General features: G+C 41.8%; 1 protein-coding gene across 1 annotated transcript; it reads left to right on the top strand.

Moving 5' to 3' along the window:
- The first annotated feature begins 614 nt into the window (after positions 1–614).
- On the top strand, positions 615–15,486 carry LOC134348715 (uncharacterized). The gene is made up of 5 exons (XM_063052521.1): positions 615–1,174; positions 3,155–3,328; positions 3,429–3,773; positions 10,906–11,004; positions 15,332–15,486. The coding sequence occupies exons 2-5, from the start codon at positions 3,274–3,276 to the stop codon at positions 15,484–15,486; spliced, it is 654 nt and encodes a 217-aa protein (XP_062908591.1). The 5' UTR covers positions 615–1,174; positions 3,155–3,273.
- Positions 15,487–16,259: the final 773 nt, after the last annotated feature.

The following is a 16,259-nucleotide window of genomic DNA, read 5'->3' as shown; positions in this document are numbered from 1 at the left end:
ATTTGATACAGGTATACAGAATTATGTGGAGTATAGATAGGATAAATGCAAGCAGGCTTTTTCTACTAAAGTAGGGTGAAATTATAACTAGAGGTTATGGGTTAAGGGTGAAAAGTAGAATGCTTAAAGGGACTGGTGGGGGAGGTGGTGTGTCACTTTGCCGCTGCTTACGCGTGGGAGGGAGAGCTGGGGGGCTTTGGGGTTCTAACGTTTAACTGTCGTTCATTCTTTGGGGCACTCCTCTGTTATCATGGATGTTTGCGAAGCAAAATAATTTCAGAATGTATAATTCTCTGACATTAAATGTACCTATTGAACCTTTCGAGCATGAGAGGGGACTTTTTCACTCAGAAGGCGATGTGAGTGTGGAATGAAAGTGAAATTGGTGGATAAGGGTTTAATTTCAGCATTTCAGAGAAGTTTGGATTGTGCATGATGGGAGGGTTATGATCCTGATGCAGGTAGATGGGACTAGGCAGAATAATAGTTTGTCATGTACCAGTTGGGCTGAAGAGCCTGTTCTTTTCCATACTGTAGTTCTCTATGACTCTAAATGACCCCTGTCGGGAATCAATGACAGGGATCACTTATGTTGAAATCTTTAAAACGTCCGTGTAAAGATACCAAACTTTTTTAAGTATCCCACTATTCTCCACCAACATGCTACGAGTTTCTCAGAGAAACTCACTTGATTATATAGATAAACGAGGAAACTGCTCAAAGTGTCTCTTACAGATCTTGACCTCTCCTGTTACCTCTGGATCCTGGCTTGTGTGTTTTCCATTCTCACCCTTTAAAACTCTTTTTTTATAAGTCATCCTCGATAAGCGTTTATTACAGATGAATCTGATAACACTGAGAGTTGTGTTGCGACCTCTTGCCGAGATAACTTCCGATGTTCAGAAGGTGAAAAGGGTCTAGTGCAGTTCAACTGATAACACGGTGCGTGAGACTTTTTCAATTCGATCACAGTTTCTAACTTACACCTTGGAACAATTGGTCAGAAAATCTGTAATTGCTTGATCGACAATTATAGTTATCTGCCGGCTTCGAATCCTTGGTACGAGGACTCTTCCTTATTCCATGACCGTGATAACCTGATCGTAGCTAATATTTGTATTCCAGATTGACAGCTTAATATCAGCGATTAAAGCGAACAATACACTGAGAAAGGGTGAGCTTTGCAATATGCATGTGTTGATGTTAAATATTTGAAATATAATTCCCTTGACATACATTGGTTTGCGTTATTCAAATTATGATTTTCATTTTATAATGCAGAGAAATTACACATTTCTCATTCGGAAATGTCAAATACCCAGACTTTGTAATTGCATTAAAGTTGCCAAAGTTGCCTGAATGATAGAATATATCGTTAGGCAATTGAACCTGTTTTCCCTTTTCATCGATAGTCATTATTACTATGCTATTGCATCTTTAACTGAATCAAATGGGTTAATCATGTTCAAATTACTGAAATAAGTTCGAACGATTGAACTTTTGTAGCGTTCTTATGTGTATTTCTTCTTCGGAAGCGGCAAATGAACAGACTCTAGTTCACAATTACCTTTGTCTTTTCATAGTGGGAATTGCTCATCAGAACTCTGCACGCTGCTCCTTTCTTGTATATCTGCGGCCACATTAGGGTTTGTTCGGTAATTCGTTTACTCTCATGTCATGCAATAGAGCTGATTAATCCGACGTTTGCGAATTCAGATGCAAAGATTATGGTAAGCGTATAGAACATATTGTGAATTAATTCTAAGGCATCGGCCATTCAAGAAACTGGATAAATTAGTAATTTTAGTTATTTATCAGCCGGTCCGCTATTTTCACACCCTCATCCTGTTTTCCCATCGAATGGATTCGCACTTCTAGAGTTACCTAACAATTATGAGACGGGGAAGCTGTCAGTCAAATATACGAAATTAATACAGAAGTTACGTTGAATCCAACTGGACTCATCTTCTACTGGGACTGTGGTGTTCTTTAGTAAATACTGGAAATACTCAATAGGTCAGGCAGTGACTGTGGAGAGAGAAACAAAAAACTTCGATGACCTTCCGTCAGAATGGTTCTGAGACCAAGTTATTAAGCTGAAATTTTGGATCTGTTTCTCCAACATGTTAAGTATTCCCTCATTTATTTTTGCTTTCCGCTATCTGCGCAATGTTTTACTTTTCAATTCCAGTTTCCAGCTGGTGCCCAGTTACTTCTTAAATTGCTGCTTCTCAAATTGACCCAGGACTTTTTAAATTCCCGACGGTCAAGTTAACATATGTGCCAAATACAAACTCTTAAATTAATTTCTGATCATTTTCGGATCATTTCCGACATTTTCTAATTGTCGGATTCTTCCACCTTCAGAATCAGGTCAGGTTATATCTTTTTGCCTTCTGTCTAAGAAACAGAATTTGCAGCTAATCATTGTAAATACATTCTTAAGAATGATTTTCATTGTTGATGGTGATATGCATGAAATATTTACCACACATTGGATCTCACAGTGGATCTAAGGCAAATAAGCCGCAGATAATTCGAAAGGCTTACTCTTCTCCAGTTTCGAATATCCATGGTGCTTGACCTAACCAATAATTTTCTTTCTTTGCAGATGCTGCCTGTTCTGCTGAATGTTTCTTATGCTTTCCTGTTTTTCTTCTATAACAACTCGTATTGATTTTCAATAAGCCTAAACTCCTAGAATTGAGTTTTTATTATTCGAATTCAAGTTGTTTTAAGGAAATCGCCGATCGCAATTTCTATTGCGACACCGTGAAAAAATGTGAAGTTCTTTCAGACAACACATACAAAATGCTGGAGGAACTTAGTAGGCCAGGCAACACCTATGGAAAAGAGTAAACAGTCGACATTTCGGGTCGAGACCCTTCATCAGAACTCTTGTTTGTGATGTTCTTTCAGAATTCGCCACCCCAATTTTTTAACCCCAGATGTGGAGGGCCGAATTTAGAGATTCGGCTGAATTTCTGCCAAGTCCCGACGCTCCGATGCAATTGTATTCCACTCATTGAATTAAATCTAAATCCACCACCACTACGCTGGATATTATCTGGGCTTGCTTCCCCGTCGGACCGATATTGCAAACTGATTGCCTTCCGTGCAATCGCTGACTAAGCCTTTAATATTTTCCTTGCAGACTGACATTTAAGTTTCGTGATTCGCTCTTTCTTTTACCTGAGCGTGAATCACTTGCTGATGCTACGGGACTGAACCAGCTGTATTGACGCGACGAATTGAGGGTACTGAGGCTCAACGATGGAGTGGTCCGGAAAGTCCACGATGATGACGTTCTGCAGTTGTTGGCTACAAGGTAACCCATGGCCGATACACTGGTCACCGTTGTCTTTTTTTTCCATACTCGGTTGGGATATTAACCAGTTTTTTTTAATCCTGTGCCCGTTTATTTACAGTTGTAATGCAAGTGGCAGTCATCGAAACGAGCTCTAACGTTTTAAATGGAACAGTCACTGGGAGTATATTCCTGCCAGTACCAGTCACTGGCATTTCTGAACAGATACAGACAGTGGAATGGAAGTATTTCAATGGGATAACTTGGCGCCACGTCGGCAAGTTGATATCAGATGCAGGCAGTTCGAGTACTTATCTCTTCAACTATTCACACCGGGCTTTTTTGTACCCGAACGGCTCACTCTCCCTCAGAAATATGCAGATAAACGATTCTGGGACATATGACTGCACTGTCACGGGTCAGAATGGAGAAGAGTTCACCCAGAAGACCGAAGTGAACGTGTTCAGTGAGTTTGTCCTGACAGTCGATGTGTGCTGTTAGACTCTTTAGATGATTAATAAACATAAATTTCATTATTTTAATAAAATAAAGCTATTGGGGGAAAAACAAAATACTAAAGCAGATGACGCTGGAAATGCCCAGCTAGTCAATTAGTATTTGTGGAGGTAGAAACGCAGTTTAATGTTTCAGATTGGTGGCCATTCATTGGAGAAGGGAATAATACACAAGTATTAGGGTCCAGAGAACAGATGGGGAGGGAGGTGGGGAGGACAGTACAAAGGATAGAGCAATCTGTGTTAAGGTGGAAGCTAGGAAAAGCGGAACGATGAACTGGCGGGAAGGACGCAGAGCAGCAGTGGCTGGAGTTTATGCGAGAAGTGAGGAAGGTGCAAGACAGGTATATTCCAAAAAAGAAGAAATTTTCGAATGGAAAAAGAATACAACCGTGGCTGACAAGAGAAGTCAAAGCCAAAGTTAAAGCAAAGGAGAAGGCATACAAGGAAGCAAAAATTAGTGGGAAGACAGAGAATTGGGAAGTTTTTAAAAGCTTACAGAAGGAAACTAAGAAGGTCATTAAGAGGGAAAAGATTAACTATGAAAGGAAGCTAGCAAATAATATCAAAGAGGATACTAAAAGCTTTTTCAAGTATATAAAGAGTAAAAGACAGGTGAGAGTAGGTATAGGACCGATAGAAAATGATGCTGGAGAAATTGTAATGGGACATAAGGAGATGGCAGGGGAACTGAACGAGTATGTTGCATCAATCTTCACTGAGGAAGACATCAGCAGTATACTGGACACTCAAGGGTGGCAGGGAAGGGAAGTGTGCACAGTCACAATTACAACAGAGAAACTACTCAGGAAGCTGAATAGTCTAAGGGTAGATAAATCTCCCGAACCAGATGGAATGCACACTCGTGTTCTGAAGGAAGTAGCTGTGGAGATTGCAGAGCCATTAGCAATGATCTTTCAAAAGTCAATAGATTCTGGCATGGTTCTGGAGGACTGGAAGATTGCAAATGTCACTCCGCTATTTAAGAAGGGGGCAAGGAAGCAAAAAGGAAATTATAGACCTGTTAGCTTGACATCGGTGGTTGGGAAGTTGTTGGAGTCGATTGGTCAAGGATGAGGTTACAGAGTACCTGGAGGCACATGACAAGAGAGGCAGAACTCAGCATGGATTCCTTAAAGGAAAATCCTGCCAGACAAACCTATTACAATTTTTTGAGGAAATTACAAGTAGGCTAGACAAGGGAGATGCAGTGGATATTGTATATTTGGATTTTCAGAGAAAACCTTTGACAAGGTGCCACACATGAGGCTACTTAACAAGATAAGAGCCCATAGAATTATGGGGAAATTACATACGTGGAAAGAGCGTTGGCTGATTGGAAGGAAACAGAGAGTGGGAATAAAGGGATCCTATTCTGGTTGCCTGCTGGTTACCAGTGGTGGTCCACAGGGGTCTGTGTTGGGGCCACTTCTTTTTACATTGTACATCAACGATTTGGATTACGGAATAGATGGCTTTGTGGCTAAGTTTGCTGATGATACAAAGATAGGTGGAGGGACCGGTAGTGCTGAGGAAACAGAGAGTCTGCAGAGAGAATTGGATACATTGGAAGAATGGGCAAAGAAGTGGCAAATGAAATACAATGTTAGAAAGTGTATGGTTATGCACTTTGGCAGAAGAAATAAACGGGCAGACTATTTTTTAAATGAGGAGAGAATTCAAAGTTCTGAGATGCAACGGGACTTGGGAGTCCTCATACAGGATACCCTTAAGGTTAACCTCCAGGTTGAGTCTGTGGTGAAGAAGGTGAATGCAAACTTGGCATTCATTTCTAGAGGAATAGAGTATAGGAGCAGGGATGTAATGTTGAGGCTCTATAAGGCGCTGGTGAGACCTCACTTGGAGTATTGTGGGCAGTTTTGGTCTCCTTATAGAAACATAGAAACATAGAAAATAGGTGCAGGAGTAGGCCATTCAGCCCTTCAAGCCTGCACCGCCATTCAGTATGATCATGGTTGATAATCCATCTCAGAACCCTGTACCAGCCTTCCCTCCATACCCGCTGATCCCTTTAGCCACTAACGGTTCCACTAACAGCAGCAGCATGATTGCAGAGATGGACTCTGTTTTTTGAAGGATTTAAGAAAAGATGTGCTAACACTGGAGAGGATACAGAGAAGATTCACGAGAATGATTCCGGGAATGAGAGGGTTAACATATGAGGAACGTTTGTCCGCTCTTGGACTGTATTCCTTGGAGTTTAGAAGAATGAGGGGAGGCCTCATCGAAACATTTTGAATGTTGAAAGGCATGGACAGAGTGGATGTGGCAAAATTGTTTACCATGATGGGAGAGTCTAGTACGAGAGGGCATGACTTAAGGAATGAAGGGCGCCCATTCAGAACAGAAATGCGAAGAAATTTTTTTAGCCAGAGGGTGGTGAATCTATGGAATTTTTTGCCACGGGCGGCAGTGGAGGCCAGGTCATTGGGTGTATTTAAGGCAGAGATTGATAGGTATCTGAGTAGCCAGGGCATCAAAGGTGATGGTGAGAAGGTGGGGAAGTGGGACTAAATGGGAGAATAGATCAGTTCATGATAAAATGGTGGAGCAGACTCGATGGGCCGAATGGCCAACTTCTGCTCCTTTGTCTTATGGTCTTGGTCTTATGATAGTGGCGCTAGGTTAAAGGTGGTGGTAAAGATTAGTGACAAACTGAAGGGGTATTGGGGAGCACACAAAATCAAGAAAACTAGTTGAATCTGACATCAGAGCTGCACATTTGAAATGTCAGATTACCTGTGTTGTAACGCTTTGATTTGCTGGGGGGGGGTGTGGGGGACAGTTGTAAGAAGTATTCAAAGGTACCGACACTTAAGCAAAGAGGCAAGAAGGTGACAGCTAAATAAACAATGTGAAGTTGTTCACTTCAGCGTGAAAAATAGACAAGCAATGTTTTGACCAGTGAGAAATTAGCAGGTGTTGGTGCATAAAGGGATCTGGACATGATGGCACATGAGCAGCAGAGAGAGTCCCTGCTGTGCAGAAGGCACATGGTAAGCTGGTATTTGTTGCAAGGGAAATTGAATATAAAATTGCAAAAGCCTTGCTACAATTGTAGAAGCTGCATCTGTTTTGCTGGGAGTTTAGGTCTCCATTGATAAAAGAGGATATACCTGCTTTGGAATCAAAATAAAGCTAGATTGCTCACTGGGATGAACGGTTTCTTCAATAAGGGGAAGGAGTACAAGATGTCAGGTGATAGATGAGGGGAAGATAGGTGGCTGGGGGGAGGGGGAATGAATTAAGAAGTTGGGAGGGGATAAGTGGAAGAGACAGGATCTCTCATTGGCTGCCCATTCAATTGGACTTCCCACTTCTGATCAATCATGTCTGTCCATGGCCTTCTCTGCTGCCACAATGAAGCCACTCTCAGGTAAGAGGGACAACACCTCATATTCTGCCTGGGTAGCCTCCAAACTGAGGGCATGAACATTGATTTCTCTAATTTCCTGTAATTTCTCCACCCTCCCCACTTCTCTCCTTCCCTTTCCTCATTCTGATTCCCCATTTAGTTACCCTTTCTCCTCTTCTCCCGTCCTACCTGCCCATCACAACATCTGATCTCCCTCTTCGATGGTCCACTGTTCTCTCCTATTAAATTCCTTCCTCTTTAGCCCATTACCTCTTCCACCAATCACCTTGCAGCTTCTCACCCTTCTCAACCACGCACCCACTTTTCCCCTCACCTGGTCTCACCTATCACCTGACAGCCCATAATCCTTCATCTCCCCCACCTTCTTATTCTGGTGCATGCTCATTTCCTTTCGCATCTTGAAACGCTGACTATTCATTCTGTCATATCTGCTGCCTGACTTCCTGGGTTCAACCAACATTTTTGTGTGTTGCTTAAGATTTTTGGCATCTGCAGAATCTCTTGTATTTATGGTTTGCCCAACAAGGACACGGTGAGTAGGAAGGACCGCTGTCCTGGAGTTTAGAAAAATGAAAGGTGTCCTCATTGACCTGGGGGCAGGATAAGGATAACTTCTGAGAGGCTGTTTCCTTGGACCAGAAAGTCTAGAACTAAGGAGCATAGTCTCAGAATTTGTGCAACTTGACTAAACGCTGTTAGACTGCACTGCAGCACCATGTGCAGTTCTGGTTGCTACAGTATAAGAAGGATGTGGTTGCTATGGAGAGAGCATGAAAGAAATTCACTAGGAAGCTGCCTAGGTCAAGAGGACTTTAGTTATGTGGAACTATTTGATAGACTGGACCCATTTTTCTTGCAGAAATGATGCTGTGGAGATGATCTGATAAAGGAATACATTTACAAGAGACATGGATAGGATAGATAGTTAAGTTATCTTCCCCACAGTAGTAGACAATAACAAGAGGACATAGCTTTCAGGTGAGGGGAAGGGGTGTTAAAGGGGATTTGAGAAGGGCGTCTTTTTTGTTACAGCATGCAGATTTGGAAGGTGCTGCCAGGGAAAGTGGTGGAATCAGATATAATCACTACATTTAAGTGATATTTAGGCAGGTAATTAAATATGCAAGGCATCAAAAGATTCAAGCCTATTGTGGGCAAATGTGTTGACATGGAAAAATATCAGCATTGACATGAAAACCAGAGGGCTATTTCTGTGCTGTACATATCTATGCTGTGATAAGAGGTTAGCAATTTGGGTATGAGAAATTATAAATCTTTGCAATACCCTCTTCAAAGGCTGTGGAAGCCCAGAACATATATCTAGTTAAAACTTGAGACTGAAGAATTTCTGGACGGTAATAGAATCAGGCAAGATGGGAAGTGGGCAGAACATGGGATGATATATGTGATCTGCCATGATTTTAAGGAGCAGCAGAGGAAACTCCTGATGTCACATAGAATATTCATTTTATTTCTTCTGTACTCATGCAGGTTAAAAGTAGACCCTCCTGGGAGCAGCGACATCAATAGTTAGAGCATGCCTTCTATACATTACCCTATGCTTTTGAACATCAAGCTTGTGCACATTGATTCGTCTATAAGTCTCAATAATTATTCCATTCTGAAATCATTATTTTAAATAATCTTTCCTCAACACACCTTAGCTTGCATTTCATCTGTATTTCCTTTTCAAGTTGTTTTTTGCCGACTATTTCTTGGGGGGTCTCAGTGGAATTAATTGGCCGAGGTGACACTCATAGTATTTTACTTTAGATTTGTTCCAGCATACAGTAATGTTCAGGTGCATTCCAGGCCCAGCACTACAACTGAAAGGGTTTGTGTCAGATATGATCCCTATTTTCAGGCTGACCTGGAGCTCCCCTGACTCAGCACTGGATGCTACTGCAGAGTAGCACGTCACTTGCACTGACCAGTGCAGTCAGTACTTCTGTGTCGCAACATGAATAATAAAAAGTGCTGATCCATGGGTAAAACATACCTTGTACTTCTCTTTTATGAAATTCCAAATAACAGTAAGTATAACCCAAAACATGCCTGGCCTGCTTGAATGACTTCCTTCGCGGTTGGCCTGTGTACATCAACTGTCACATCTGATAGGATTAGTCCCTGGGAAACAGGTAGTGTAGCCCAGCGATGAGTCACACCAAGCTCCAAACCTGACTCATCTTCCTAACCATATCTTGCAGGGCTTTGCAAGTTTTCTCATTAGTGTTCCCCACCCCGTCATGCAGAGTTTCTCCACTGTTCTGGAGCAGGTAGCAAAGATGCGGGATAATAACTAATCATGCTCAACATACGACCACATCCTAATTAGAACACAGAAAAAGGGCTTTCACACAATGTTGCGCTAAACTAATTAAGCTAAAGTTACTGAATTAAACTAATCTTTTCTGCTCATGATCCATGTCCCTCTTTTCTCTGCCTCTACCATCACTCTGGGCAGCATTTTCCAGCAACCCGCCACTCTGGATAACGATAAACTTCCCTGCACATAGATTCATAGAGCACTCCAGCACAGAAATAGACTCTTTGGCATATCTAGTCCATGCCGAACTATTACTTTGCTGAGTCATATCAGCCTAGATCATTGCCCTCGATACCTCTCCCATCCAAGTACCTATCCAAATTACTCTTAAATGTTGAAATCAAACTCACGTCCACCAATTCCACTGGCAGCTTATTCCACACTGTCACTACCCTCTGAGTGTAGGAGCTCCCCCTCATGTTCTCTTTAAACATTTCACCTTTCACCTTTAACCCATTACCTCAAATTCTAGTCTCACCCAGCTGCACCCAAGCACACCCAATCTGCTTTCAGTTACCCTATCTATACCCCTCAAAATTTTGCATATCTGTATCAAATCTCTTCTCATTCTTTTACACCCTAGGGAATAAAGTTCTAACCTATTCAACCTTTCCTTATAACTGAGGTCCTCAAGTCCTGGCAACAGCTTTCTAAATTTTCTCTGCACTCTTTCAATCTTTCCTGTAGGTAGGTGACCAATACTGCACACAATACTCCAAACTGGGCCTCACCAATGTCTTATACAACTTCAACATAACATCCCATCTCCTGTACTCAGCAATCTGATTTATGAAAGTCAACATGCCAAGAAATTTCTTTATGACCCTACCTACCCTATTTTCAAAGAATTATGGATCAGTATTCCCAGACCCCTTTGTTCTACCGCACTCCTCAGTGCCCTACCACCTACTGTGGTACCCTGGTCCTACCCTGGTTTTTCTTCCCAAATTACTTCACACTTGTCTAATTTAAATTCCATCTACCATTTTTCCCACCTTCCCTGGAAGAGTGCCCGATGATCCAAAAATCTGAAGCCCTCCCTCCTGCATCATCTCCAGTGATCATCCTATTTCTGACCTCCCTAGCACACGGCATGGATAGCAATCCTGAGATCACAACTCTTGAAGTCCTACCATTTCACTCAGCACATAACTCCCTGAAATCACTTTACAGGACCTCATCACCCTTCCTACCTATGTCATTGGTATTGAAGTGGACCACAACGTCCGGCTGCTCACTGAAGAATGTGACGATGAGCACACCTCCTTTGAATTTTCACACACTCACCTTAAAATGCAATTCCTGAAAATCTACATGAATAATATGATGCCTATCCATGTTTCTCATTAACTTCTCAAAGGAGGTGTTGGTTTTGGGGGAATGAAGACAGAAGATAAAGAATGGAGCACAGAAGCAAAGTTCAACCTAAGCCACCATCTCAAGAACAATGGGACCAAAGGTAAGAATGATAGGTTTCAACGAGATCCTCACTCATTCTACAGAACTCTACTGAGTAAAGGCCCAGAGCCATCAAGCACTCCTCATATGATAAGCCCAGAATCATTTTGTGAACTTTCTTTAAACCCTCTCCAATGTCAGCACATCTTTTCTTAGATAATGGGCCCAAAACTGCTCACAATACTCCAAGTCAAGCCTCATCAGTCCTTTATAAAACCTCAACATTACATCCTCACTTTTATATTCTAGTCCTCTTAAAGTGAATGCTAACATTCCATATGCCTTCCTCACCACTGACTCAATCTGCATGTTTGATCTTCCTAATCTTTAGGGAATCTTGCGTGAAGACTCCCAAGTCCCTTTGCACCTCAGATGCCAAAGTGCACGGCAGTACACTCCATCTGCCACTTCTTTGCCCATTCTCCTAATCTAAGTCCTTCTGTAGTCTCTCTGCTTCCTCAATTCTAACTGTCCCTCCACCTATCTTTCTATTGTCCACAAACTTGGCCACCAAGCCATCAATTCCATCACCCAAACCATGGACATATAATGTGAAAAGAAGTGGTCCCAACACGGACCACTGTGGAATACCTCTAGTCACTATCAGCCATCCAGAAAAGGTTCCCTTTATTCTCAAACTTTGCCTCCTGCCCATCAGCCAATGTTCTGTTCATGCTAGTATCTTTCCTATAATGCCATAGCTTTTTAACTTGTTAAGCAGCCTCTTGTGTTACATTTTGTCAAAGGGCTTCTGAAAATCCAGGTCCACAACATCCTTTGTCTATCCTGCTTGTCATTTCTTCAAAGAATTCAGATAGATCTTTCCGGCAATATTTTCTCTTAGGAAACCATGCTGACTTCAGCCTATTTTAGCATGTGCTTTCATATACCCTGAAACCACATCCTTAACAATAGACTCCAATAACTTTCCAGCCACTGAGATCAGACTAACTGGCCTATAATTTCCTTTCTTCTGCCTCTCTCCCTCCTTGAAGAGTGGAATGACAATTGTAATTTTCCAGTCCTCTGGAACCATGCCAGAATTTAGAGATTCTTGAAAGATTATTACTAATGCCTTCATGATCTCTTTAGCCTCGTCTTCTGAACCCTGGGATGTAGACCATCTGGTCCAAAAGACTTACCAAATTTCAGAACTTCCAGTTTCCCAAGCACCTTCTTCCTAGTAATGGCAACTTCACTCATCTCTGCCTCCCCTGACACTCTCGCACTTCCAGCATACTGCTTGTGTCTTCAAAAGAGAAGACTGATGCAAAATACTTATTCAGTTTATCTTTAATTTCCTTCTCCTCCTTTACTACCTCTCCAGCATAATTTTTCAGAAGTTGATAACTACTCTCACCTCTCTTTTACACTTTATGTACTGTATCTGAAGAAGCCTTTGGTTTTCCCCTTAATTTTGTTGGCTAGCTTGCCATTGTATTTCATCTTTACCTTCTTTATGACTTTCTTAGTTGCCTTCTGTTGTTTTTAATAGTTTCCCAATCCTCAAACTTCTGACTAATTTTTGCTCTATGTCATGCTCTCTCTTTGGCTTTTATGATAGCTTTGACTTCTCTTGTCGGCCATGGATGCGTCATTGTGCCTACAGAATACTTCTTTCTTTGGGATGTATCCATCTTGTGCCTTTTGAATTGCTCCCAGAAATTCCAGCCATTGCTGCTCTGCCATCATCCCTGTTAGTGTTCCCTTCCAATCAATTTTGGCCAGCTCCTCTCACATGCCTTTGTAATTCCCTTTACTCCACTTTAATTCTGATACATCTGACTTTAGCTTCTCCTTCTTAAATTGCAGGGTGAATTCTATCATATTATGATCACTGTCTCCTAAGGGTTCCTTTACCTTAAGCACGCTAATGAATTCTGGTTCATAGCACAATGCCCAATCCAGAACAGCTGGTCCCCAAGTGGGATGAACCATGAGCTGCTCTGAAAAGCCGCCTTGTAGGCATTCAACAAGTCACCCCTCTTAGGATCCAGCATCGACCTGATATCTTCAATTTACCTGCATATTGAAATCCCCCATGACTATTGTAACATTGCTCTTTTGACATGCATTTTCTATCTCCCATTGTAACTTGTAGACCACATATTTGCTACTGTTTGGTTGTCTGTGTATAACTTCCATCAGGTTCTGTTTACCTTTGCAGATTCTTAACTCTACTCACAATGATTCTACACTTTCTGATCCTATGTCACTTCTTTCTAACGATTTGATTTCTATTTTTTTAATCATCTGAGCCACACCACCCCCTCTGCCTACCTGTCTATCCTTTCAGTACATTGTGTATCCTTGGACTTTAAGCTCCCAGCTATAATCTTCTTTCAGCCACAATTCAGTAATGCCCACAATGTCATACACTTCAATCTATAACTGTGCTGGAAGTTCATCTACCTTATTCTGTATATAGCATGCATTCAAATATAACACCTTCAGTCCTGTATTCAACACCCTTTTTGATTTTGTCACACTTTTACATTGCAACTCATCCCATCTATTGCAATTTTGCCCTATCATCAACCTGTCCTACCGAGCAGTCTCACTACATACCGCCTCTGTTAGTAAACCAACCACCCCATCCTCAGCCCTATTACCCTGGTTCCTATCCCCTGTCAAATTAGTTTAAATCCTCCTGAAAGGACATTAATCCCCCTCAGGTTCAGGTGTAACCCATCCCTTTTGACAGCTTATACCTTCCCAATGACCCAGAAACCTGAACCTCTGCCTCTGCACTATTACCTCAGCCACACATTCATCTGCCAAATCGTCCTATTATTACCCTCACTGGTGCATGACACAGGCAGCAATTCAGAGATTACTACCCAGGAGGTCCTGCTTTCTACCTAGCTCTGTAAAATCTCTCTTCATCTTCAACTGGGAGAGGAATTTGGAGAGATATTGTGGGTATTCTACCACACCTGTGCAATGCTCCATGCTATTGTGTTAGAGTAGAACTCCAATAACCTGCTGTTTCACACACTTCCTTTAAATTTACCCAGGGACCCATTTCCCATGATTCCTTTAAATCTACCAGTATCCTATCTCCTGTGCTCCCATTGAACTACCACTCAGTTTCCCATGCTCCCTAGAAACTCAAAAATTCACTGGAAAATGTATTATACTACCATGTAACAGCTAAACAATGTGAATAAAGTATATTGGGGTGTTAATGGGAATGTCAATCAGGTCTCTGAACAGTCCACAAACTCATGAACACAAAGTTATTCCCCTTTTTCACCTACCTGGGCAGCATACTCTCTCGCGCAGTGAACATAGACGCTGAAGTCAACAACAGGATTGCCAAAGCCAGCACCGCCTTTGGGAGACTCCGTGAGAACGTCTGGGAGCGGGGAGGACTCAGCCTTACCACCAAGCTGAAGGTCTACGGTCCTTATCACCCTCCTTTACGCCAGCGAGACCTGGACTGTCTACAGCAGACACGCCAAACAGCTCATCCATTTTCACTTGAGCTGTCTCCGCAGACTCCTCCACATCAGGTGGCAGGACAAAGTCCCCGACACGGAAATCCTGGAACGAGCTGGGCTCTGCAGCGTCTACACCCTCCTGCTGAAAGCCCAAGCCAGCTGGGCTGGACATGCGGTCAGAATGCCAGACAGCCGATTGCCTAAGCAGCTGCTGTACGGAGAACTGTGTCAGGGCAAGCGCTCAGTCGGGGGGCAGAAGAAACGTTACAAAGACTGCCTGAAAGCGTCCCTCAAAGGCCTGGGTGTCGACATCAACTCGTGGGAGACGCCTGCCCTCGACCGTCCAGCTTGGCGCAGCAAGATCACCACAGGAGCCCGTGCAGCTGAAGTCAGGCGCATCATCGAGGCGCAATGAAAGCGTGCTGTGCGCAAGGCCCGAGCAGCATCCACTGCCACGACAGCACCCACCCACTAGTGTCCCACATGTGGGCGAGCCTTCAGGGCCCGGATTGGCCTCATCAGTCACCTCCGGACCCACAGCCACCAATCTCCCGTTTGACTTTGAAGCCATGGTCATCTTCGACTACGAAGGACGAACAACAACATTCCCCTTTTGAACTAGTTATTTGTTTTACTTTTTATTGCAACTTATAGTAACTTTTTAATGTCTTGCATGGTACTGCTGCCACAAACAACAAATTTCACAACATGCATCAATGTTTCTGATTTTGATCTAACTTCCAATAGTCCAGAAAGTCTGCCAATCCAATGCAACCAAAATTGAGAGTGTCAGATTGCCAGAGCTGTATTTAATCTCTTGAATGAGCTTTTTATTGATACAATGTATTTTAATCAAAATTTTTCATCAATTATCTTCTTTCGTAGGTCGCACTTCGGCAAATTGTACTTTCATCGGCATACTTGCTGGAATGGCAATAGGACTGCTGATCATCATTTTAGCATGGGCTGTTGTGAAGTGTTGTAAGACAAGGTCAAGCAAGCAAGGTAAAATAAGAAAAGCTATGTTGCTCTGTTATTAAGAGAAAGATTGATTCTATACTAAATACAAACTAGAGATTCAGCAATACATAGATAATAAAGGATCAACTACATCCAAATTTAAAAAATAAAATAGAAATGCAAAAAAATTGATATCAGTGAAACACATTCTAGTGGTAGATTTCTGTAAACATTCATCAAGTTCGCTAATGTCCTTCACTGAAATTATCCTGTTATTCATATCCGGTCTGTAAGAATTCCAGGGTAGGCCCTTAACTGGCCCTTGAATGAATGAATGGATGAATGAATTTTATTTCAGTCAATACAAATATAACAAAAAGCATCATTTTCAACAATGATTTCACAGGACAAAATTACAACAAAAAAACATAGATATTCTTTAAAACAGACCGAAAGGTTTCGGGTGTAGGCTGAAGCTACAGCTTTTTACGCCTACCCCTCTTACTTATACAACAACATATTTGGCATCAATTATCACATCAAAACAAAAATATTCGTAATCTTTTAACACAAAATCCAATTCCAAGTATCATTTATTTACATTACTCCTATTCATTTTAAATCATGTATTTTATATTTGTTCATTTAATTATTTTAAAATAATTTTTTAAACTTCTTAAGTGTGGTGCATGTTTTTAAATTCTCACTAAAATTATTCCATAGATTCACCCCTCTGACTGAAAAACAATGATTTTTTACATTTGTTCTTATCCTTTGTTTTTGAAATATACATGTTCCTCTCAAATCATGTTGACTTTCTCTCATTTTAAACAACCTTTGGATACATTGTGGT

The sequence above is a fragment of the Mobula hypostoma genome, chromosome 6, assembly GCF_963921235.1.
Source record: "Mobula hypostoma chromosome 6, sMobHyp1.1, whole genome shotgun sequence".
Lineage (NCBI taxonomy): Eukaryota > Metazoa > Chordata > Chondrichthyes > Myliobatiformes > Myliobatidae > Mobula > Mobula hypostoma.
Note: the sequence above shows the minus strand (reverse complement) of the source record. Positions and strands in the feature narration are given on the sequence as shown.